Source organism: Rutilus rutilus (genome assembly GCF_951802725.1).
Source record: "Rutilus rutilus genome assembly, chromosome: 23".
Classification (NCBI taxonomy): domain Eukaryota; kingdom Metazoa; phylum Chordata; class Actinopteri; order Cypriniformes; family Leuciscidae; genus Rutilus; species Rutilus rutilus.
The window spans coordinates 17,307,405-17,330,508 of record NC_140233.1 but is presented as its reverse complement, the minus strand read 5'-3'; the positions used below and the strand labels follow the sequence as shown (position 1 = coordinate 17,330,508).

Here is a 23,104-nt window from a genome sequence, read left to right as displayed (position 1 = left end):
AATCTTGTACATTAGCTTTATACAAAACAACTCATTCTGGATGTGAAATTGGACTTGGATGTGTCCCTACCAGCACAGATGAAATGTTCATGTTCTTAATCCTGCATTGTGAATTAAGGTCTCTGGTCAATGTTAGTGTATGGAAATCCAGATTAAGATGATGGATTGGGTGTCAGCACATTCCTGAGAGGGGAGATCATGTGATTTGTCTTCACATATTAAATAAAATAAATAAAAGATATTTATTTTTTCAGGACAGGTCAAAGGTGTAGGGTAAATACTGTTTTAAATTACAACCCCATGGTTTCAGGGGGCAACATGCATTTTTACATTTTTCATGCTAAAAAGCCATATAGTTTGGTTTCAGCAACTACATTCTGTACATGGGAAGCCTCAGTGTTTTTTGGAGAGCTCTGGTGAGCACAACAGGCTCAGGAGTTGTAGGGAATTAGAATGTGCGCCTGAGCCATCTGCGCCCATAAAGCTCATTTGTGTCTGCTTACGAGGAGAAATTATGCATTATCTGTTCTTAAAGCAATGGAAACACTTTGAGTATTGTTTCATGGAGGGAAGGCACTTCTGTTTGAGGACAAACTTCATTGTTTAGACCACAATATAATCTGATGTGAAGTTGACAGAATTCAGCACAGGTAAGAGCTAGAATGACTGCTCATCTTTAGGCACTTCAGATTTTATTGTTGTGAGTTTATTGTAGGCCTGTGTCCAAGATTCAATTAGCAAATGTACTCATCTGTGGCATTTAATCAAAGTGTTGGAGGAATTAGATGTTTTCATTTTAGCCTGTAAACATATCAGTGTTTGTCCTGGCTTGTTTTAAATCCCCTCGTGCATGAAGCCATTTTTTGGATTGATTTTTATATTAATTATGATATTTGTCATTTTAGTAAGCACAAAGCCTCACAAATACAAAATCAAGCTATCAACAAATCACTACTCTTATGTAACTTTAGAAACTTGTTTATTGCTTAAAAAGCTGTACCTCTACATAATGCTGTCTTTTTATGCATTAGATGATGCATCTTATAAACTCATAATTATACATATATACACTCATAAATATTCTAATATGCATTCTGATAGGCTATTTATTTGTTCTGGGCAGCCACGATTGGTCAAAGGAAACGAGGAGCAATAGTGAAATGAGATGTAGGGTAATCGATATAATGTTTATAATAGAATATAAAGTGTGTGTAACATGGACACTTTAATAAAAAGGGACCCTGAACACACATAGAATAACAACAATAAGCACAAGGGGGCAGTATTCTATTTTACTTTTTCAAATGTTCACACTGCATTTACAGAAAGGTTCCTCTCAATGTAATTTATTTGAAAGGTTTGGAAGGTGCACATCTGTTTCAGGTTTAATTTGTTTGACTCTTTTATTTCTGTGTGCATGTATTTAGAAAATGAAAAATGAAATTCATTTAATACTTGTTTATTTTCAATAATCCCTTGGTTGTAGAGTGCTAGACTCTTGTATTGGACTATTAAGCAGGTATATATTGTTATACGGTTTGGAAACCTTTCCGTCCTCACAGACTTTCTCTTCACTTTACAACTATACCACAGTCATTCTGACATATCACAGGTAATGTACCTGTTATCTTCCTGCAACTCAAGTCTTCAGTCCAGGAGACATATCCTCACAAAGTTCTTCATAACCTTTTTGGGCCACAGTGTCCCAAAGTAGATTTACCTTCAATAACCATTTATTAAATCTCTCCCCCATTAAAGTCGCAAGCTCCCAAGAGCTGGCTGCATTAATCCTGATTACAGGCTGTCAAGCGGAGGAAACGGGGTCTATGTGTCAAGCGTGTCATCGAGAGATGTTTTATCCTCATCTGCATCTTTCTGTCTTGTCAGTTAAGGGCGGGAGAACCCAAAGAGTGAACATCAGGAGATGAGCTTTTGCACTGCTAGTGCTGGGACCGCTTTAGAGACAGAGCAAAAGAGGGTCTTAGAGGGTCCGACACGGTCATGAGTCTTTGAGGTGCAGCGTGAACCGGACACATGGAGAGGGGCGGCAGGAGAGCCAGTGGATCCATCACACGGGCCTCCATCAAACGCACACCATCAGGGTCACAGAAGGTAAGAGTGTCCACTGGTTTTAGTGACGTTTAGGGCTGTTTCCTATTATATGATTTAATGATCTAGAGGTGATTGAAAAGAGCGAAAGTATGTTTTTCTTTAATAGTGAAGTCAGGAGTATGTGACATGATACTGAACCAGATATTCACAGCAGGATTCTTATCATTAACTAAAACTTAAACCATAAAAATACATTTTCAAGTACTGCAAAAACTAAAACTAAAAACTAAACCTTAAAAACGATTTAGACATAAACTTGAAGGGTTTAGTCTTCGTCCAATCAGTTTGTACGAATGGGGCAGAGTTTAGAAGACAGTCCAATCAGCTTGGGCTACATATTGTTTACAATTCTTTTCATGACATTCCTTTTTGGCTTAGATGTAGAATCATTTTGCTTGTTATTATATCTGTGCATATGCTTCTTAACTTCTTTTTGAATTGTTAGTGAGGCTTGGTAAACTATTATCATATTATATTCATACTCAATTTGTACAGTTGAAGCAGTTTAGATCAAAGTCTTTGTGAATCAATTCTGGTGTTCCTCAGGGGTCTGTTTTGGGTCCTCTTTTATTAATTATTTATCTTCTACCCCTTGGTAATATTTAGGAAATTTGGTATTCAATTCCACTACTATGCCAATAATACCCAACTTTACCTGTTCTCCAAACCTACCTCTACTTTTCCTCCATCTATCATCTCAGATTGTATAGCTGAGATTAAAGAGAGGTTTACATCAAATCTTGTTAAAAGATCTTGTAAAATCTTAACAGCAGTAAAACTGATTTTTTGTTCTTGTTGTTGTTGGTTCAAAACCCAATCTGGCCAAATCTAAATTTTCCCCTTTGAATATTGATAATTTGCCAGTATCTGTTTCTAAACAGGTTAAACGTTTGGGTGTCATCTTTAACAGTACTTTTTCATTCGAAGCAGTGTCATTCGCTTTGCATATTTCCACATACGTAATATTAATTGACTTAATCCAGCTCTCTGTCTAAAGAGCACTGCGATTCTTGTTCATGCTTTAGTTACTTCCCATATTGATTACTGTAACACTCTTTCTTTCTTTTTTTTTTTTTTTTTGCCTGCCTTCAAAGCTTCTCTACAAACTCCAGCTAGTATAGAATTCAGCTGCTCGTATTATTTGCAGAACTCCTCTAACTGAACACATTACTCCCATATTACAACACTTGCATTGGCTCCCGGTTAAATATTGTATTGATTTTAAAATCCTTCTTCTTACTTAAGGAACTCAGTAATCTTGCCCCTTTATACTTATCTGACCTTCTTTATACTTATCTGACCTTCTTCATATCTACACTCCTAGTCGTACTTTAAGATCGTCTTCTGCACTCACTCTTGTTCTCCCTCAAACTCGCACAGCTTCTAAGGTTCCGAGCCTTTAGTCATGGAACTTATTTATGGTACTTGTTGCCACAGGATGTATGAAACAATGAAAGTCTTCTTGTTTTTAAATCTTGCCTTAAGACCCATTTTTTTAGGCAGGCTTTTATGTGATTGCTTTGATGCTTTTGTCCAGTCTCGCTGTAATATTGATTATTTGTTGTTTAATGTTGATTGTTTTGTGTTTGTGAGGTGTCCTTGAGTGTCATGTAAGGCACCTATAAATAAAATATATAATATAATATAATATAATATAATATGATATAATATAATATAATATAATATAATATAATATAATATAATATAAACTGATTTCCGTCTTTAAAACTTGCAGATTATCTCTACAGTTGCACCACTAACCACGGCTGCTCCCATGAAGCTAAAAAGCAAATTTAACTTGTTGCTATGTTGCAAAGCATGAAGTTAGAGATACATTATATAAAACAGATTTACATCTTTTAAATCTCTTACTAATCCAAATCCTAATCTTAACGATCGCATGAGAAACCAAAAGGGCGGCTCTAAGCCCAAACAAGCAACGCAACTTTCTCCAGCAGCACCAGAATGAGCGGCACCTCTGTGGTTTGATGCTCCTCTGCTGCCTCTAATCCCCCATAATGCCCAGTATGAGCACCAGCAGCTAGGCAAGATTAAGCACTTTAACTCCCTACTTTCAAATGTCCAATTTCATGTGATTAACAATGAAGATATAGCCTTCAGAAGGAATCGAATATATCTTTACGGTGGTAGACTCTTGTGCCAATGCCAAGAGGCACATTTTGGACTTGTAGGAGTTGTCAAAGTAAACATCTACTCAGTACAAGTAGAGGGTAAATGAGTCAGAATACATAAATCAAATTCCTGTGAATGTTTATGAATAAATGATGAATGTATGATGAATGTAGTGAATAAATGTAATACTGCTATTATTGTTTAGCAGTACAGTGAAAACAAATTTCACAAAGAAAGGTAACTAAAATAATTGGGAAAGATGACAGCACCTGCAAATAGACTCATGCAGAAAGTTTTTAAGGGGTTGTGTCCAGTCTAAAGATATGGTTATTTAAACACCTCCTTTGACATGTGCATGCATCCTCCAAAAATTCACAATAATTTCTCTTTTCGGTCTCTGTCCCTTCCCCCCTCCCAGACAGAGAAAAACACTCTCACACAAACATAGTTGTCTAAAAAATGTGTCTTATGACTAAGAAATCTCAAGGCTAATCAGTGACATGTTGGTCTCATGTGATGATGGCTAACTGGATTTTCAAACCCACAGAGACAATGAGTCTTTTTAGAGACAGAGTAAGAGGGGAAACGTACTGTTTTAAAAAGGTTAAGCATGTTAAACTTGCCCAGATCTCTACAGACCATTGTCTTCGAACTTGGTATAACCTCAATAATACTACATTGGCAACCATCAGAACAGCCTACGGCAAACAAAAAAACATATAGCTTTTCAGTTTAAGATCTTAAAATTACATAAAAAGGTCTTTACAAGCAAGATCTCAATCTCAATTTATTTATAAAGCACAATAAAACAACAGTAGTTGACCTTGTGTACCAACAGTATGACAGTAAAATGCAACATAAACACATAAATGAAACTTAGACTAGCCCCATTTAACTCTTATACACCTCCTCAAAGAGAGGTTTTGCATATTTCTTACTTTCCTTGAGATTTAAGAAATTTAGGGACATCCATGCTTTAATACCTGACAAAAAAAGAGATTAAAGCACTCAAACCATGGCTGTCATTTTGCGTAAAAGGCACATCGATTTGCATATATAGATAAAACAAAATAGGGGATAGGATAGATCCTTGGGGAACCTCACAGGTCAAGACTGATTTAGAGGATGAACACCTATCCACAAATACCGAGAAAGTTCTACAGTAGTTTTCAAATCGGATTTAGGGCAAAAAATTAAATACTCACACAGTGTTCAAAGATATTTGTCTTTGTCTTGCTAGATGTTCACAAATATACAGCATAGAGCTAGATAGATAGATAGTCAGACAGATAGAATTTTATTTTTATTTTTTTACAAAGTTGTGAGTTGAACTGTGAGCACAAATCAAATCCCACACTGCTCATTAGTTCTAAGGAATGGGTCCCCGGACCGTTGCCCTCTCATGTGATCATCAGTGTCTGGTTTTGAAGAAACTCAAACAATGCATGAAGTGTGTTAACAGGCTATGCTATATCAAATTTTAGAAAGTATGTATTTATTTACCATGTCTTTGTGGGTTTTGCCTTTACAATGTGAAAATGCAGACTTGACCACAAACTGTGGGAAAGGTTTGCATAAACTTTTAATCTGATTTCCCCTTTTCAGCTCTCACAAATCGCAGCTGCAATCCTATTTATGAACAAATGCCTTTTTAGTTGAGCAACAATGTGCGAGATGTCTGACTATGTGGAAAGACTCAATGGTGTTGATTGTTGCCAGGTTTGCTATAGGCCTTGTTAATTTGAGCAAGAAAATCAGGTTTTTCCTTCCAGAGAGCTTTTGTCCATTTTCCGAGGAAAACTCTAACAAAGCTGATGAGTGCTCAGCAGATTTGAGTTTTAATTGCTGTGGATAATGAGTTTAAACAAGCCGAAATAAGTGCGTCATACTGGCTGAACTACTGCAGTGGCAAGAGCCCTTTGTCTTCAAGAGCTTTAATTACCAGTAGTCCACGTGGGTTTTGAGGACAGTATCAGACTGCTGAAAGAGTGAGATGGTTGAAGAAATAACCCATTGAAAAGCACTTTAAACCAATGATCTCAGCACATCTATTTGACCCATGAAGGGCTAAATGGGCATCTTAATTTTGGGTGTAATCTCCCCATGTTTGCAATGGTTGACCAAGCAACCCTGCTGAATAATATAATATGTAACCAGCCCAATGTCGTTAAATAATCTCCCTGCATGGCCAAATTGGTCAGACTGGTCTGTTTTGAGGGCATTTTAAGATGGTCATGCTAGTAGACCAGCTTAAACACCAACTTAACCAGGTTGGGAGACCAGCCAAAACCACCTTAGAATGATTTACTGATATTCTTTTATCAACTACTGATAGCTTCATAAAACCAAACCACTGGTTTATTTCACAATTTATTAATTCATTATTAAGTATTATTAATATTTTCACAAGTGGATCTTCTTAAATCAACAGATGAAACATCTTCTACTGAGTAGTGTTCCTCACTATGGTTGGTGGTTAAAGACTTCTCTTTTCTTTTCTTTTTTATAAAAGATTCTTCCCTAAAAGAATAAAGTCAGTAGAGTCATCAATGCTTAGACGTGATTGTTAGTCCGTCAGAACCATTTTCCCTTCACAATATGGTTGGTGAAAATAGAGATTAACAACAATTAGTGTTGGATGACCTTGCCCCCAACTGGAGTCCTGTCATGTTTTAACTAGGCCTCTTTTCAAAAGAATGCCCAATTCTCTCAATTATGCAAATTGGGCTTGAAATCAAAGTGTTCAGAGGAGGGTGACACTTTCAAATGAAAGGCTTGGTGAGTTCCCATTCCTGTTCATTTCTAGATACAAACCTGACTCTCATCAACTTGTGAAGAGTGTTTGAGGTATAAAAGCCGTCGCAAAAGGTTTTCTGAGCTTAAGGAGTGCGTTTCATGGGGGTTGTGAAGCTATCAAAGTAGATTTGTTGTGCTTTGCTCCAGCGAGGGATGAAAATACCCTGTGGGCAAGGAGAGAGGGGTCATGGGACTCCCAAAAGGATTACCTTGAACTGGAGTCATGGGACGTGCCCCGAACAAAGAGCCTGCTCACATGCTCATCATATGAACAGCCCCTCATAAAGTGATGAAGTTTCATGTCCTGTGGGATTCATTGAGTGCTGGCGCTCTGGGAAAGAGCACCCCTCGCCAGCAGAGCTCCAGGAGGGACACAGATGCAGAAAGTTTCCCGTTGGCACTTTCTTAACGTCGACTAGAGGCTCCACAGGTAGGACCCCTGCTAGCTAACGCTAGTTGAATAGAAGGAACCCATGGATCCATGGTCTACTGATGCTACTGTGAGGATGGGATAGGAATGATCAGGACTGGGTTTAGAAGATCGTAGTATTGAAATATAAAACTTGAGAATAATTTACCAATATTTTCTTGTGTTTTCTCCCTGCAACAGCAAAAAAACATCTTTGTTAACAATGTTTACATATATATTAGTTTTCATTGCTTTACATTTTTAATTGTGCAATGGAAAGTCATGGTTTGGTGGGTTTCTAACATGTTCTGTCTTTCTTATCTTGACTACTGCCCTGTGACTGATTTTTCGGAGCAGATTTGCCTCAAAAGTTTTCAACTTAATTAGGGCTGAACCAACAACAAAAGCCCAGACAGATATTGCTTTGAACCAAAGGTTCATTTCTTCCAGAGCAAGAGGACAATCACAAAGCTGGCACGGCAAAATCTGACATGGTCTTTTGCAAAAGCTAAAAATGTTGGTGGGTTTCCATGGCACTGAACAGAAAAAAGAGATGAATATCTCTGGTCTGGAACAGGGTTTGAACTCTAATTTGCTATGCACTAATAATTACAAGCAAAACAGGCCACAGGCTAGACTCTCTGGATGGTCTTTCATTCAACTGATATATCTACACATCCTGACCAAAAGCAACAGTTGATTTGCAGTGTTATAACTATGGGAACTGTAAATGACCAGCATTATCTGTGTATTAGTATATTACTAAAAGCACATTGATCTGTGATATTAGTGAACAAATGCATTTCACAAGAAGTGCCCATAGTTATTAATTTTTATGCATTTGCCATGTACATATTTTCTCTTCGGTATTTTCTGTATATCTACAGCTTGCGCGTACTGTACCACTCATGCTTTAGTAAGGATTATCATTGCAAAGAGGATTTACTCCATTCACTCTAGGCAAACTCAAGGGACTAAAAGCAGTTCTTGCTGTAACTGATGTTGAAATATGAGGTCTGATGGTAAAAATGGATGGTACATTAAATACTGTATATGTGTAATGTTGAAGGTTTGTGCTTGTATAATTGTTTCTAGAACCAAACTACTATTTATTTTATTTTAATTTCATAATAATGTGAATTGTGAAACTTTAAAACCTAAATACGAAGACTCTTCCACTTTATTTACTGCCTTCTCTGCTTGTGAGGGTCAGAAAGGTGTTTTATTTTATTTTAATAATCTGAATTGTGAAACATTAACGTATATTTTCAGATAATTTTACACCATATTTACTACTTTTTCTTCTCTGTTTCCTAGTGCCAGAGAGCTTGGATTGAGAGAACCTTTTACAAAAGAGAATGTATCAATATATTTCCAGCCAAGGATCCAACCCGGTGAGCTAAAGAACACGCAACCAAGTCCATATAATGACACCATTGTGCAAGACAAATTACCTCTATGACTCATTTTGTTTAGAGCCTTTTTAGTCTCTTATGTAATGAGGGGTGATTGTGTGACATCATAAGCCCTTTTACAGATCACTGTGTGGGCATGTTTCAGGGCTGAATATGAAGGGATCGGTGTAGTTCAGTCCACCACACTTCCTGTATGTGGAGGGATGCCAGGATGTGCGCTGATGCGTGTACCAACACCAACCACGGTTTAGACACAGCCCTGATAGGTGGTTTATATGTGTAGAAAGAATAGACAGTACCCTCCAACCAAATTATTTCAATGATGAAATGTCAGCTAATTGAGCCACATCTTGTTGCATGCTATAAAACAAACTTCCAACATTACTTCTGCTGTGATTTTCCTCAGGTGCGCCTGTGGTTATCTAGTGACTCAACACACGGCCATTGCAGCAGGCGCCGCCACCAACAAGCCATCAGAAGAGAACCATCTTGTGCAAGTGGACCCTCCTCAAGAAAAATGGTCGGTGGTCAGACATACCCACACCACCCCTACTGACGCTTACGGCACCATTGAATTTCAAGGAGGAGGATTTGTCAACAAAGCCATGGTATATATATCTTGAACATTATTGGGTGAATTCGCTTACTAGTTGCGCTACTTTTGCTCCTGGTATTTCAATGGAAAACTTATTTGTTAACTACCTGTAAGTGCATGGCAATAAACAAACTAACTCTCAATAAATTCCCCTTGAGAGTTGAATTTTACATCCGACAAAGTCTAAATAACCAACCAAACCGCTTTTGTGGTTACATAATTGCAGGAAAAGATTCATGAACATGAAGAACGACAGTTAAATTTGCCTTTTAATCTTAAAATGCAATCTTTCCTACAGTACATTCGGGTGTCGCATGATACTAAACCGGACAGCTTGCTGCATCTCATGGTGAAGGAATGGCAGCTGGAGTTGCCCACGCTGCTCATATCAGTTCACGGTGGTCTCCAGAACTTTGACCTGCAGCCCAAACTAAAGCAAGTCTTTGGGAAAGGCCTGATCAAGGCTGCCGTGACTACCGGAGCATGGATCTTCACTGGTGGAGTAAGCACCGGTGGGTATTTATGGTCTACAACAGGGATAAGCAAATCCAGTCCTAAAGGGCCACTGTCTTGCAGAGGTGAGCTCCATCCCCAGTCAAACATACCTGAAAAATCTAACCAAAATCTTCAGGATTACTAGAAAATAAAAGTAGGTGCGTTTAATTAGGGATAGAGACAAACTCTGCATGACAGGATCAGAGGTGCCCACTCCTGGTCTACAAGTACGAATTCAATCCACACAGTTGAAATCATCCAACATTTGAATCCATCTTCAATCTGGTTTTCTTAGGGATATGTGATTTGTTTGACATCAGATGTGCTTAAGAGTGTTTCCTTAATCTGTTACTCTCACAATGTAGGAGTAATCCGGCACGTTGGAGATGCTTTGAAGGACCACTCTTCTAAATCCAGATGGAAGGTTTGCGCTATAGGCATCGCTCCATGGGGAATCCTGGAGAGCAAAGAGGATTTAATTGGAAAAGATGTAAGCATGATCTATCGGTATATAATACAAATCATGATGGTGCTCATAAACTTGTACCTTAAACTAATATTCTGAGGTGTTATGCTACGTCAACTAATAGTAGAAGCTTCATACTTGTCTACTGACATCCGCAATGTTTTGTTCTTCTTCAGGTGAACAAACCGTACCAGGCCATCTCCAACCCTCTGAGCAAACTTGCCGTTCTCAACAATAGCCACTCGCACTTCATACTATCCGATAATGGCACATGTGGGAAATATGGGGCGGAGGTCAAACTACGCAGGCAGTTGGAGAAACACATTTCACTCCAGAAGATTAACACGCGTAAGTGCAGTAGCATCAGCGAATCTTATCTGCTTTAGGTCTAATGTACCTCTGATCTCCTAAGAGGGTGCATTTGAAAGCTCGCTAAGGGTTTGAATACACAAGATATATCCTGATTATCAGTGATGGGGTCGGGGACCAATGGAGATATGCTCCATGCCATTACAGGTTTGATCAAGGCTTTGCTGTCTGTGACCTGTGGGTTTCCCTTTGTCATCCTATGCCTGGAGCTTGTGATAAGGCAGGGACAGCAAAGGGAGGCTCAGCTGTCACCACTCACATCGTCATCGGCTGATCTAGGATCAGACCCGGGAGCAGCAAATTAAAATGATTGTACTCCCCACATTTCCGACTTTTAAATACCACTCCTTTTGTTAATCACAAAAGGGCTTTTTGATTTTTTTATGTGCATGCATTTGGAGTAATTGAAAATAAGATTTAAAAAACAACACCCAAAAGGCTCAAACATTCAGGCTAATGTTTTGTAATAGTATTATATTGATATGTGCACAATCCCTGTACTAAGAAAATCAAAACATTTAGGTAAGTGAATTGCTTTTTTGTGTGTATGCGTGTTAGGATTGGGCCAGGGTGTACCGGTGGTGTGTCTGATTGTGGAGGGGGGTCCCAATGTCATCTCCATTGCCCTGGAAAGCCTGCGTGAGGAACCGCCTGTGCCTGTAGTGGTTTGTGATGGCAGTGGTCGAGCCTCTGATATTATTTCCTTCGCCCACAAATACTCCGAGATTGAAGGGTGAGTGTTAATAATCATAATTAAACAGATCTCTGGAATACGTTACTTGATTCTGATTTTTCAGTCGCAAAATTCCATAATTTTTTATTTATTTATTGATGCATAGATGTAATCAAGATGACCAGCTACCTGAACATAATCCCTTAAATTTCTAGTACAAGACCCATCATTAATAGGAACACTGATAATCAGTTGCCCAATCTGTTCATTATCACAACTGTATTTTCAGACTGGTAAACGAGGACGCAAAAGAGCAACTGCTGGTCACCATCCAGAAAACCTTTAACTACAACAAAATGCAGTCGGGGCAGATTCTGTTAATGGTCATGGAATGCATGAAGAAGAGGGAGTTGGTAAGTATTTACAATGGCTTAAGATCATGTAACAAATGTAGACCAACATTCATTAAAACAAAACCATTCATTTCCTTTCTTGATGAAATAAAAACTTTTATAACCAGTCTAAGATGCTCTTAGGTTGTCTCTCAGTCTGGTCAGGTTTTCTGGTTTTAGATTGGCTTTTCAGCTTGTTCTAGAGAGACCAGTTTGGCCAGGCTGGGAGACCAGCTAGATCAGACTAAATATTGAGTGAATATTTTTTGTGCAAACTTTCATCAATAAACATTCCCATTCATTATTCATTTTGTCGTGTGTTTTTATTCATGTGTCTGTCTCATGCATTCATCTACATCTGCTCCCTAGTTGTATTAATCAGGTACATCACATCACATCTTTACATTTACATGTAAAGTATTTAGCAGACACTCTTATCAGAAGCGACTAATGATTTTGCTTCACATATGAGACCGTTGTGATTAACGGATGACAAGCATGCAATTTACAACATTATCTGGTAGAAAAGAAGTGCTTTCTGAGTCCATTAGTTAGAATGGACTTCACAATCACCAGATATTTACCCAGTGACCCAGTGCTCGGCTAATGGTAATATTTGTGCCGCTGCAGCTTTAACTGAGGGTAAGTGATATGTTAAGTATTTAGTAATACTGCTTCAGGACAGGAGATAATCTGTAGCTCTATACATCTGGACTAGGATCAGTGAAGTGCCACCTGTTCTTGCTTACCAGCTACGCTCATTCACCCTGTTCCTGAATATGAGCAGAGGGGGGAGGGGGGAGTGGGGGGTGGATCCATTTCTCTCTAATCCACACTGTACATCTCCTGCTTATTACAGAGATATCACATCACGTTGTCTGGCATTAGATAGGCTAATGGCTTCCACAACATATTTTACATAAAATGAGATGCTAATGTATGTTAAGAGCTCAAGTCCATGTACATACATAAAACCTTTGGTCTATATGGATATTAGGGACATAAATGTACTTAAAAATTCAATTCAAGCACACTATTAAAAGTGACTATTGATAGCTTAGCCGATGCTAGTATGAAAACAAGCATGCTAATGTTTCCCCAAGCAATTTGTGTAAAAAATGGTTTGCTTAAACAGAGATTTTTAACATGAAATTGACATACATTCATTCTCAAAATATTAAGTGTTTAGGTTTAGATGTTGCAACCCTTTGTAGCCATGAGATACTAATCTAACTGCAGACTCAGCCATAAGTTTCTCATTAGCAATGAATGCTAACACTCAGGAGTGTCTTGAAATAAGGCCACTCATCCACGTCAACGTGATTACATTTAATATTACCGTGCATGTGACTGCAGCTCCGAGGTAATTTAATTTGATACCAGACATCTTAAACAAGGAAAGCAGTATTACTTAATTTGAGAGCTATGAAGTTATGCAGAGTTAGTACTTAATTCTGATCAAATTAAGCCAAACATTCATCCATGAAAACAGATCTTCCATTAATTTTCATCACCCAATTCTGAATGAGCTCACATCCTTGCCCAAAATAAAGGTATTAAAAAGTGTCAAGTGTTAGTTTTGCTGCCCCATTTAACTTGTTATGTGTAGATAACAGTCTTTCGAATGGGCGCTGAGGGACAAGATGACATTGAAATGGCTATCCTGACTGCATTACTGAAAGGTATTGTGAGAATGCAGACCTTCTAAAATTTTACCACAGTTTTGGTCCATGGTTAAAAATGAGCTTAAATGTGTTCATTGTAATTCAGGAACAAACGCATCAGCTCCAGATCAACTGAGCTTGGCTTTGGCTTGGAATAGAGTTGACATAGCACGCAACCAAATCTTTGTGTATGGGCACAACCTACCAGTGAGTGAAATATGTGACTTTTAAAAATATACCCAAGAAATAAGACAATAATTATTTCTCAGAGACTTTTCTTAAGTTGTAAAATGTGTTTTCATAGCCGGCGAGTGCCCTTGCTAGCATCTCCACCAGCACAGCACCAAAAGAAAAGCAGAAAGGAGCAACTCAACGTAACAAAGGAAAGGCCAGAGGAAAAAAGGGCAAAGGAGGCAAAGCCAAACCAGAACAACCAGAGGAAACTGACCCCAGAAAGTTAGAACTACTCAACTGGGTAAGACAGTGTGGTCCCTCTGCACCATCATTTCCACCATTATTAAAGTATTTTGTATATAATATAATATAATATAATATATAACCCATTTTTAAATGAAGTCTTGCTGGTTTTCCTCATGAACATTAAGTGCACAAAACTTGAAATGAAGGATTTGTCAGACTGATTCAATCCAGAAACTCCAGAGTTCTTGAGTCTGTTGGCTGCGTCCGAAATCGCATACTCTCTTGAGTGGGTACTTATTTTGAATTTGAGTGATTACTGCTAAAAAAGTATGTTCTATATTATTATATGCACACCAGAATCTCGCTGGAAGTAGAAGGTCATCCAGGTATTTTTTTGCCTACTCTTTTATTACTCTTTTATTGGAAATACTGCTTTTGTCACATACTGTTTTTCGTCTACTATATTAGGTAAGTATGCGATTTCGGACGCAGCTTAGGTTACCAGTTCATTAAAAGAACCAGATTATAATCAGAGTCATTTGATTGTGAATCAGACTTCACTGTTTGTTCTGTAGGTTTTTGATTCACTAAACAGAAGTGGCTCATAAGAGTCATTTTGTTCATGCAGCTTTGCTTAACAGACATTTTTTCTTGCCATTATTTTGTCGTACACTATCTGCAGTAATCACTGGTCCTTAAGTGAGACATTTGGAACAGGGTTTATAGTCCACCATTACCAAACTAGATAATCTCACATATACGACATACTTAGCTTTAAGTTTAGTGCTTCAGTGTGTTTAGCTTTTCCTCACTGTAAATTCTTGCTCACTGTCGCCCTCTTCAGGTGAACTCCCTCGAGCAGGCCATGATGGATGCTTTGGTTCTGGACAGAGTGGATTTTGTCAAGCTCCTGATAGAAAACGGTGTAAACATTCACCATTTTCTAACCATCCCTCGATTAGAGGAGTTATACAACACTGTAAGCACCATAACATTATCATTTTGGAGCTTATCACAAAAGAAGCACAATAGAGGATGAGAGCAATTCATTAATCCACTGGGGGGAAAAATGCAAGCCCTGCTGTCATATTTTTTAATATTGCTCATTTTATTACTCAGTCATACGCAATCTTGAGTGTGTGTGTGTGTGTTTTGTTTTTGTTTGTTTGTTTTTATCAGAAACTTGGTCCTGCCAACACACTACATATTGTAGTAAGAGATGTTAAAAAGGTAAAGCTATCTGACTTTAATTCTATATTCTCATTAATTCAACTCGACTGCTTATGTTTTTTGAGGAAAATGTAAAAATATAATATTTCGTGCATGTATTTTCAGTAAACTTAATATGACGAACATCTCAGGAGAAACAACATTTGTTCTTTTGATTTCAAAGGGGAATCTCCCACCGGATTACCAAATCACATTGATTGACATTGGACTAGTGGTGGAGTACCTGATGGGCGGAGCCTATCGCTGTAACTACACAAGGAAAAACTTCAGAGCTCTTTACAACAATCTTTATGGACTGAAGAGGGTGAGACGTAGAGGTTAATAAAACTAGTAAATGTTTCAATCATGTACAACTAGTCTAAATCATTTAATGTCCCTTTATTTGTAGCCTAAAGCCTTGAAGCTACTTGGAATGGAGGTACACGTCAAATATTTGACCTTCTTTTAATTATATTCTCTGACAGATCACACAATAACTTTATTAATATAAATATCCTGCTCACCTCATTAGGATGATGAGCCAAGGTCAAAAGGCAAGAAGAAGCAAAAGAAGAAGAAAGAAGAGGAAGAGGACATTGACGTGGATGACCCAGAGGTCTGTCGCTTCCATTACCCGTTTCATGAGCTGATGGTCTGGGCAGTGCTGATGAAACGGCAGAAGATGTCTCTGTTTCTGTGGCAGAGGGGCGAGGAGGCTATGGCTAAAGCTTTGGTGGCCTGTAAGCTCCTCAAAGCTATGGCTCACGAGTCGTCTCAGAGTGAGATGGTGGATGACATATCTCAAGACCTCGATAACAACTCCAAGTGAGTTAATGCAAAGTCCCTTTCAAGTAAGGTTCACTTCTATGTAGACAATAGGCATGCAACTGCTAAATGCATGCTAAGTTAAATGCTAAGTGTTATTTTTCCTAAATTGTTTTACAGTGTTACAGTAAATCAAAACAATTGTATTTGTTACTTAAATACTGCAAAATTGTATTTCTGCACTGTAAAATTATTCTTCTGACAATTTTAGGGAGTTTGGAACCTTGGCCTATGAGTTGCTGGATCAGTCCTACAAACACGATGAACAGCTAGCCATGAAACTGTTGACTTACGAGTTAAAGAACTGGAGTAACTCCACCTGTCTGAAGCTGGCAGTGGCTGCCAAGCACAGAGACTTCATAGCCCACACCTGCTGCCAGATGCTCCTCACTGACATGTGGATGGGCAGCCTGAGGATGGGTAAAAACCCAGGACTGAAGGTGAGGCATTTTCTTTGAGACATTTCAAGATAATGTGCAGAGTTCTTCATTTGGAAATGTACATATTCGTAATAATTTATTTTACTTGTAAATACAAAGCTCTGTCTTGAAACTCTAGATGGCGCAGGCTAAACTCAATCTGCTTGCAATCACATCATTCTCTATAGGGCACAGATGATTGGTTCCTGCTTTATCAGTAGCCAATGAGCTCGCTGCTCAGCTTTCAAATACTGAAAAATACATGAATACTGAAATACATAATACAGCTCATAGTGAACAAACATGTGTATTCTATGATTTAAACAAAAGACTGTTTCAGTCACTCAGTATTTATTTTAATCGTGCTAAAATGGTGTAAGATTTAAGAATTGATAATGTAGCCTATCCATTATATTGTGAATGCAGTGAGTGCGCTTACAGAGAACGTCTTGGGTCTGGAGAATTCACATAAAAATAAAAGTAAACAAAATGTAAAATAAACATATGCACACCAAGGAATGAAACAAAATAAGTTTGATATAATATAAAATATACATTTATAATTGGTAGTAAGCTATGTCTTGTTTGTAATATGCATTTTGCTTCTGTCAACTCTTCCAGGTGATACTCAACCTCTTTTTCCCGCCTTTTATCCTGCTGTTGGATTTCCGTCTGGGTGATGAAATGTCTCATCAAGTCACTGTGGATAATGAGGACAAGAACACCAAAGATCATGATAAGTCCAGCCGGGTAAACTGCACCACTCCTTCTATTCAAACAAACCCCTCCTCTATTAGGTCAGTGTAGTGTATATAACTGAAAGCACTTGGCCTGACATAATATGAGCCTAACCCATCAGTAAAAACACACAGGTATTACGTGACACATCCACACATGATGTAGATAGAAAGCGGAAGGAAAAAAATCAATTAGTTATAGAAAGCATTTGTGACCCTGGATCACAAAACCAGTCACATGTCGCACGGGATATTTGTGGCTTTAGCCATCAATACATTGTATGGGTCAAAATTATCGATTTATCTTTTATGCCAAAAATCATTAGGATATTAAGTAAAGATCATGTTCCATGAAGATATTTTGTAAATTTCCTACTTTTGTGAGTGAATGCAGCACAATTATGAACATAAATGGACAACTTTAAAGGAGATTTTCTCAATGACACTCAGATTCCAGATTTTCAAATAGTTGTATCTCAGCCAAATATCGTCCTATCCTGACAAACCATACATCAATGGAAAGCTTATTTATTCAGCTGATGTATACATCTCAATTTCAAAAAATTGACCCATGTGACTGGTTTTGTGGTCCAGGGTCACATATAGTGTGCAGATACGTTTACAATCTATTACAAACCGAGTAATTATGGTTAATCTGGTGGGAGCAGTCAGGGAACTTTAGATGAGAGGTTAATGCTGCATCAAACGGCTTCTTAATCTTATGTTTGGTCTGGTTAAAACAAATCCAGGATGATTTAGTTTTTGGATTTTAGCAACTGCTGTTTCTATGAATCCTAAATGTTGTGAAAATTCCTCATGTTTATCTAGGATGCCAACGCAGATGCAGCCTCTAAGAAAGGAGATGAGGAGGAAGGCGATAAGAAAATGAGGCAGATTCCAATTGGGAGAAAAATCTTTGAGTTCTACAATGCCCCTTTCACCAAATTTTGGTTCAATACTGTGAGTAGAATATTCATTTATCCATTTTCCAAACCGCTTGTCCTAATGTCGCAAGGATGCCTATACCCAGAACAGATTGGGTAGTATATATTTTGAAATATATTATTTTATGTTAAAATAAATTGTGTATATTTTTCTTATGTTATTAATAAAAAATCAAAAAAAAATCTAAAATGCAAAATTGCCATGCATTGGGCAGATTTCCTACCTTGGCTATCTCATGCTGTACAATTACATAGTACTGGTGAAGATGGAGCGTTGGCCATGTTTACAAGAGTGGATCGTCATTTCATACATCATCACTTTGGGGCTAGAGAAAGTCAGACAGGTAAAGATGTAAATATCTCTCCTTAAATCACCAGCTCTAGAAATCGATGCACTCAAGTTAAATCAACTAAGACCCAGTTGTAAAGAATCAGTTTGTAGCCTATTTCTGGTACTCTCTCTTCCAGATCTTGATGTCTGAACCAGGCAAGCTCAAGCAAAAGATAAACGTGTGGTTGGAGGAGTACTGGAACATCACAGATATGGTGGCCATCGCCACTTTCTTGTTCGGGGTATTACTTAGGCTACAGAATGAACCCTACATGGGCTACGGTCGTGTGATCTACTGCGTGGATATTATCTTCTGGTATATCCGCGTGCTGGACATATTCGGGGTCAACAAGTACCTAGGACCCTATGTCATGATGATAGGGAAAATGGTAACGTAATTCATTGGACTAAAGTTATTATACTTTTAGACCTTGTACACTTGATTATCAACTATTTGGACTTTTTGACTTGCAGATGATTGACATGCTGTATTTTGTGGTGATCATGTTGGTGGTCCTGATGAGTTTCGGTGTGGCACGACAGGCCATCCTCCACCCAGATGAGGAGCCCACATGGCGCTTGGCCCGCAACATCTTCTACATGCCTTATTGGATGATTTATGGAGAGGTGTTTGCAGATTCGATAGACCGTAAGACTAGAATTTATAGTAAGATTTTGTTTCCTGCCTCCAGGGTAGATAGATAACAGTCTGATCCACCATTCTAACACCTCACTAATATCTTCATTACCTCTGTGATCCTGTTGTTTGTTGTAGTTTCCCCTATAACTTCATGCTTAGTGGCTTTCAAACTTATGAATGTTTAGTTATTTCAAACTTGGAGACAGAAAAATGTGTTAGTCAAATTGTTTTTTCAGAATTTCAGACTGTACACACTGCAGCAGTTTTCTAGTTGATTATCCTGCCTGTCTCTTGATTGATATTGTGTTTGATTAATTCTTGTTGCACACATTGATTTCCAATTGCACTAACTCACTTGTTCGTCTCTATTTTGCCCTTCTGGAATGGCCTGAAGTTTACGCAATGGAAATAAATCGTAAGCACAACGATGAACATTTGACACAATGACAAACACTGTTTTCAAAAATAACACTACTAATGGTATAATGGCATTGGAATTGTTGTGAATGCAAAACAAATTCATCACTGGTACTATAATGTAACAAGAAAGCTTTTTCTAAACAGCCCCCTGTGGAGATAATTTATATGATGAGGATGGGAAAAAGCTTCCACCCTGCATCCCTGGAGCATGGCTGACTCCAGCCATCATGGCCTGTTATTTGTTAGTGGCCAACATCCTGCTTGTGAACTTGCTCATTGCTGTCTTCAAGTAAGAATGCTACCATTACAATGTTTTGATGACTTATTTGCATGTAAAAACAAACAGTGTAAGATCGGCTGCAACATAAAGAATAAGTTGTGGCTATTGGTCTTTACCAAAATGTCTTCATTGGTGTATCTTTAGTAACAGTTCAATGATTTTGATTTGCTAGTTGTTATGTGTTTCCTCCCAATAAAGCAACACGTTCTTTGAGGTTAAGTCCATCTCCAACCAGGTGTGGAAATTTCAGAGATATCAGCTCATCATGACCTTCCATGACAGGCCTGTGCTACCTCCACCACTCATTATATTTAGCCACCTCTACATCCTATTCCGCAAACTCTGCTGTCGCTGTAACAAGAAAAAGGAGGGAGAACTGGATGAGAAGGATAAAGGATTAAGTGAGTTTCATCAAATAATTAGACCAAATTATAAAGAATCAAGATGCAGGTGGTCAAACTGAACATGAGATGAATTTTTGTTTGTATTCTCTGTTTTCGTCATAAAGAGCTTATTCTTACCCCGGAAGAGCTGAAGATGCTGTATGAGTTTGAGGAGCAATGTGTGGAGGAATATTTCAGGGAGAGAGAAGACGAGCAACTGTCTTCAAATGATGAGCGTATCAGGGTTACAAATGAAAGGTAATTGAAATCCACTAATACAGGTAAACTTCTTAAATACCCTTTTGCAAACTTCTTTTTTATGTGATCATCACATTAACATACTCTTCTTGTTCCTGCACAGGGTAGAGAACATGTCCATGCGCCTTGAGGAGGTGAATGAGAGGGAGAACACAATGAAGGCCTCCCTTCAGACAGTGGACCTTCGTTTGGCCCAGCTGGAAGACATTAATGGCCGAATGGTGAATGCATTGGAACGACTGGTGGGAATCGACCACTCTGAATTGACCCGGACACGCTCAACGGCCTCCTCTATTTGTGACCCCTCTAATCTTCAACGTCACAGTAGCATCAACAGTGCTGATGGGTACAGCCTCTACCGTTATTACCTGGGTGTTGATGAACGTCCACCTGAGGAAAAAGAGGCAGATCAGAGTAAAACAATAAGCACTACAAACATCAACACAAAGGAATATGGCCAGAATCTAGAGGTAGATGTTCCAGGGACAAGAAGACGTCTTGGCTCATGTGTGGACATCCGAATCTTCCCTTGTGAGAAGGGTGTTGAGGTTGATGGGACAAAGCCAGAATCACCAAAATCTTCAGTTCCTGACAACCAGACTTCTTCAGATGGTGCCACACAGAAAGAAGTCTTGATGACTGAGAGAAAGAAACTTCAGGCAACTACCTCCTATCCTCTAGAAAAGGTGAAAGCTTTCAGATACTATCCCACAGAAATACAAAGCACATCCCCGTCCACTGTGCGAAAGTATAGGAGCACAATCTCATTTGATCAAGCAAGTGAAAGGGAAGCAAATCAAGAAGGGGAAGGAATGGATGCGTCACCAGCTACAAGACGTTGGAGTGCTGGTTATGAGTATAAGGTACACCCTAGTCTTTTTGGTCAGATGCCAAAGGTATCAATGGTAAGACCCTTGGTAGACCAGATTGACAAGTTTAGCAACAGTTTCAAGGTAGATCAACATTCTGACCAGCCTGAACAACAGAGGCTGATAGTTTCTACTATAGACGGTAAAGAGGAGATGGGAATGCATGAAGGAGAGAAGACCCTGGACAGTTCGGATGGACCAATGAATCACGAAAGAGTTCAGCTGATAATACAAGATGGGATGACAAAGGGTGGAGAGCTACCCCCAACAGGGGCGACTGGTATAGAGCCATTGCTGGATGTAGATCAGGTAAACCAGGAAGAAAGAAGTGACGAAGTGGACAAACACCTGAAAGATACTCAACAGAAGATGGAAAAGGATCCAGATGATCCTGAAGGAAGTCTGGGAGAGGAAAAAAGTTCAGAGAAGCAAACAGAGGAGAAAACTACAGGTGCCGTTTCCAGTGATTCTGAAGTCCAAGTTGATGGTAGCCACCTGCCTCTGCCAGAGGACACAATGTTCCTCCCTGGAAGATCCAAAAGCTGGTCCACAAAACCTTGCAAGTCCTTAGGAAACAGTTTGAAAAGAGCCCATGAATCAAGCAGTGAAAGAGACCTTGCTGGAGCTTGTGGAGACTCTCCTGATGATCCAGGGAAACCAGCACAGAAGACAACAGATGATGTACCTTCAAACGAGCCGTAGCCATACACAAAGGGGACACTCTTGAAGGAGTCCAATAAGAAGATACATTCCTCAGATAAGAACGATGCACACATTCAATTCCTTTTATGCACCTGTAACACTAGATACTTACATTAGAATTATGTACTCAGGTGTCATAATCAAGTTAAATGAGTAGCAAATCTCTGAAACCGTATCATCAACTGGTCATTAATTGTGTGCTTGCACTAAAAGTATTTTCATCATTATATATATTTAAGGTAAAAAAAATACATTATATTACAGTATGTAACCTTGCTCACTGTTCTGGGGCCGTATTCACAAAGAATTTTAAGGCTAAAAGTAGCTCCTAACTAGCGAAATTTAGGAGCAACTCCTAAAAATAATGGGCGTGTCACTCGTAACTTTAGGACTTTAGGATTTTTTTGACTAAGAGTAATTCACGAAGCATTTTAGCCCTAAAAGTAGCACCTAAGCCTGGGACAGCTTAAAAGAAGTCGAGAGGACTCCTAACTCACTAAGATCTATTCACAAACCGCTTTTTGTGGCATTTCACATTGCGATGTTTTGAAATGCGTATGCGGCGGCTACAGGAGCTTCCAATCGCGAGGGAACAATTTTGCATTGTAGGCATAATGCAATATATAACGCCACCAACAACAACCAAAACTAGGCTACTCATTGCATGTAAACTAATTGTAACGTTTCATTGTGAATCAAATTAAAATGTTCTTCTCTTTGCAAACGTAGGCAGAGGCATATAGTGACAGATTAATTCAATAATGTTGCAAAGATATTGCATCAATCCATATGTTTCATTAGGCTACTAGGCTATTTGTTTTGCCTTACTCTTTATTCATTTAGGCTATTTATTCAGTTATTCATCATCTTCCGTCCTTCGCACTACTTGTGTGGCGCACGCATTCTCAGACCTGTCACCTGTGACTCATCATCGTAGGGGAGGTGTTTGGAATCATTCCCGCGTTACAATCATCAGCCAATCAAGGTGGTCACTTCAGTCAAGCTCGTGCATGAGTAATGACGTCATCCATAGCAACGAAGACTCACTGGGTGCTTCTCAATTCTTATTTGTGCATCCTCGTTTCCTCTCCTCGCTTCCTTTCCTCGCGTCTCAGCTCCGCCCCCTGTAGGATGCGAGGGAAGGCTGC

General features: G+C 38.8%; 1 protein-coding gene across 1 annotated transcript; it reads left to right on the top strand.

Annotated features, from left to right (window-relative positions):
• The first annotated feature begins 395 nt into the window (after positions 1-395).
• trpm1b (transient receptor potential cation channel, subfamily M, member 1b) lies at positions 396-22,040 on the top strand. The gene is made up of 28 exons (XM_084397009.1): positions 396-650; positions 1,888-2,112; positions 8,768-8,844; positions 9,272-9,473; positions 9,759-9,972; positions 10,321-10,445; positions 10,598-10,769; positions 11,349-11,523; positions 11,753-11,876; positions 13,465-13,537; positions 13,626-13,726; positions 13,824-13,994; positions 14,784-14,918; positions 15,119-15,169; positions 15,333-15,473; positions 15,558-15,587; positions 15,681-15,973; positions 16,185-16,413; positions 17,014-17,142; positions 17,958-18,089; positions 18,289-18,417; positions 18,542-18,793; positions 18,879-19,053; positions 19,439-19,459; positions 19,609-19,753; positions 19,943-20,145; positions 20,253-20,385; positions 20,489-22,040. The coding sequence occupies exons 2-28, from the start codon at positions 2,035-2,037 to the stop codon at positions 21,954-21,956; spliced, it is 5,178 nt and encodes a 1,725-aa protein (XP_084253135.1). The 5' UTR covers positions 396-650; positions 1,888-2,034; the 3' UTR covers positions 21,957-22,040.
• Positions 22,041-23,104: the final 1,064 nt, after the last annotated feature.

Excerpts from the sequence above, each read along its gene's own strand:
- trpm1b (XM_084397009.1), top strand. The coding sequence starts at position 2,035 with ATGGAGAGGGGCGGCAGGAGAGCCAGTGGATCCATCACACGGGCCTCC. Across the intron at positions 10,446-10,597 it reads AGGATTTAATTGGAAAAGAT|GTGAACAAACCGTACCAGGC; the intron begins GTAAGCATGATC and ends GTTCTTCTTCAG. Across the intron at positions 19,460-19,608 it reads TTACGCAATGGAAATAAATC|CCCCCTGTGGAGATAATTTA; the intron begins GTAAGCACAACG and ends TTTTCTAAACAG.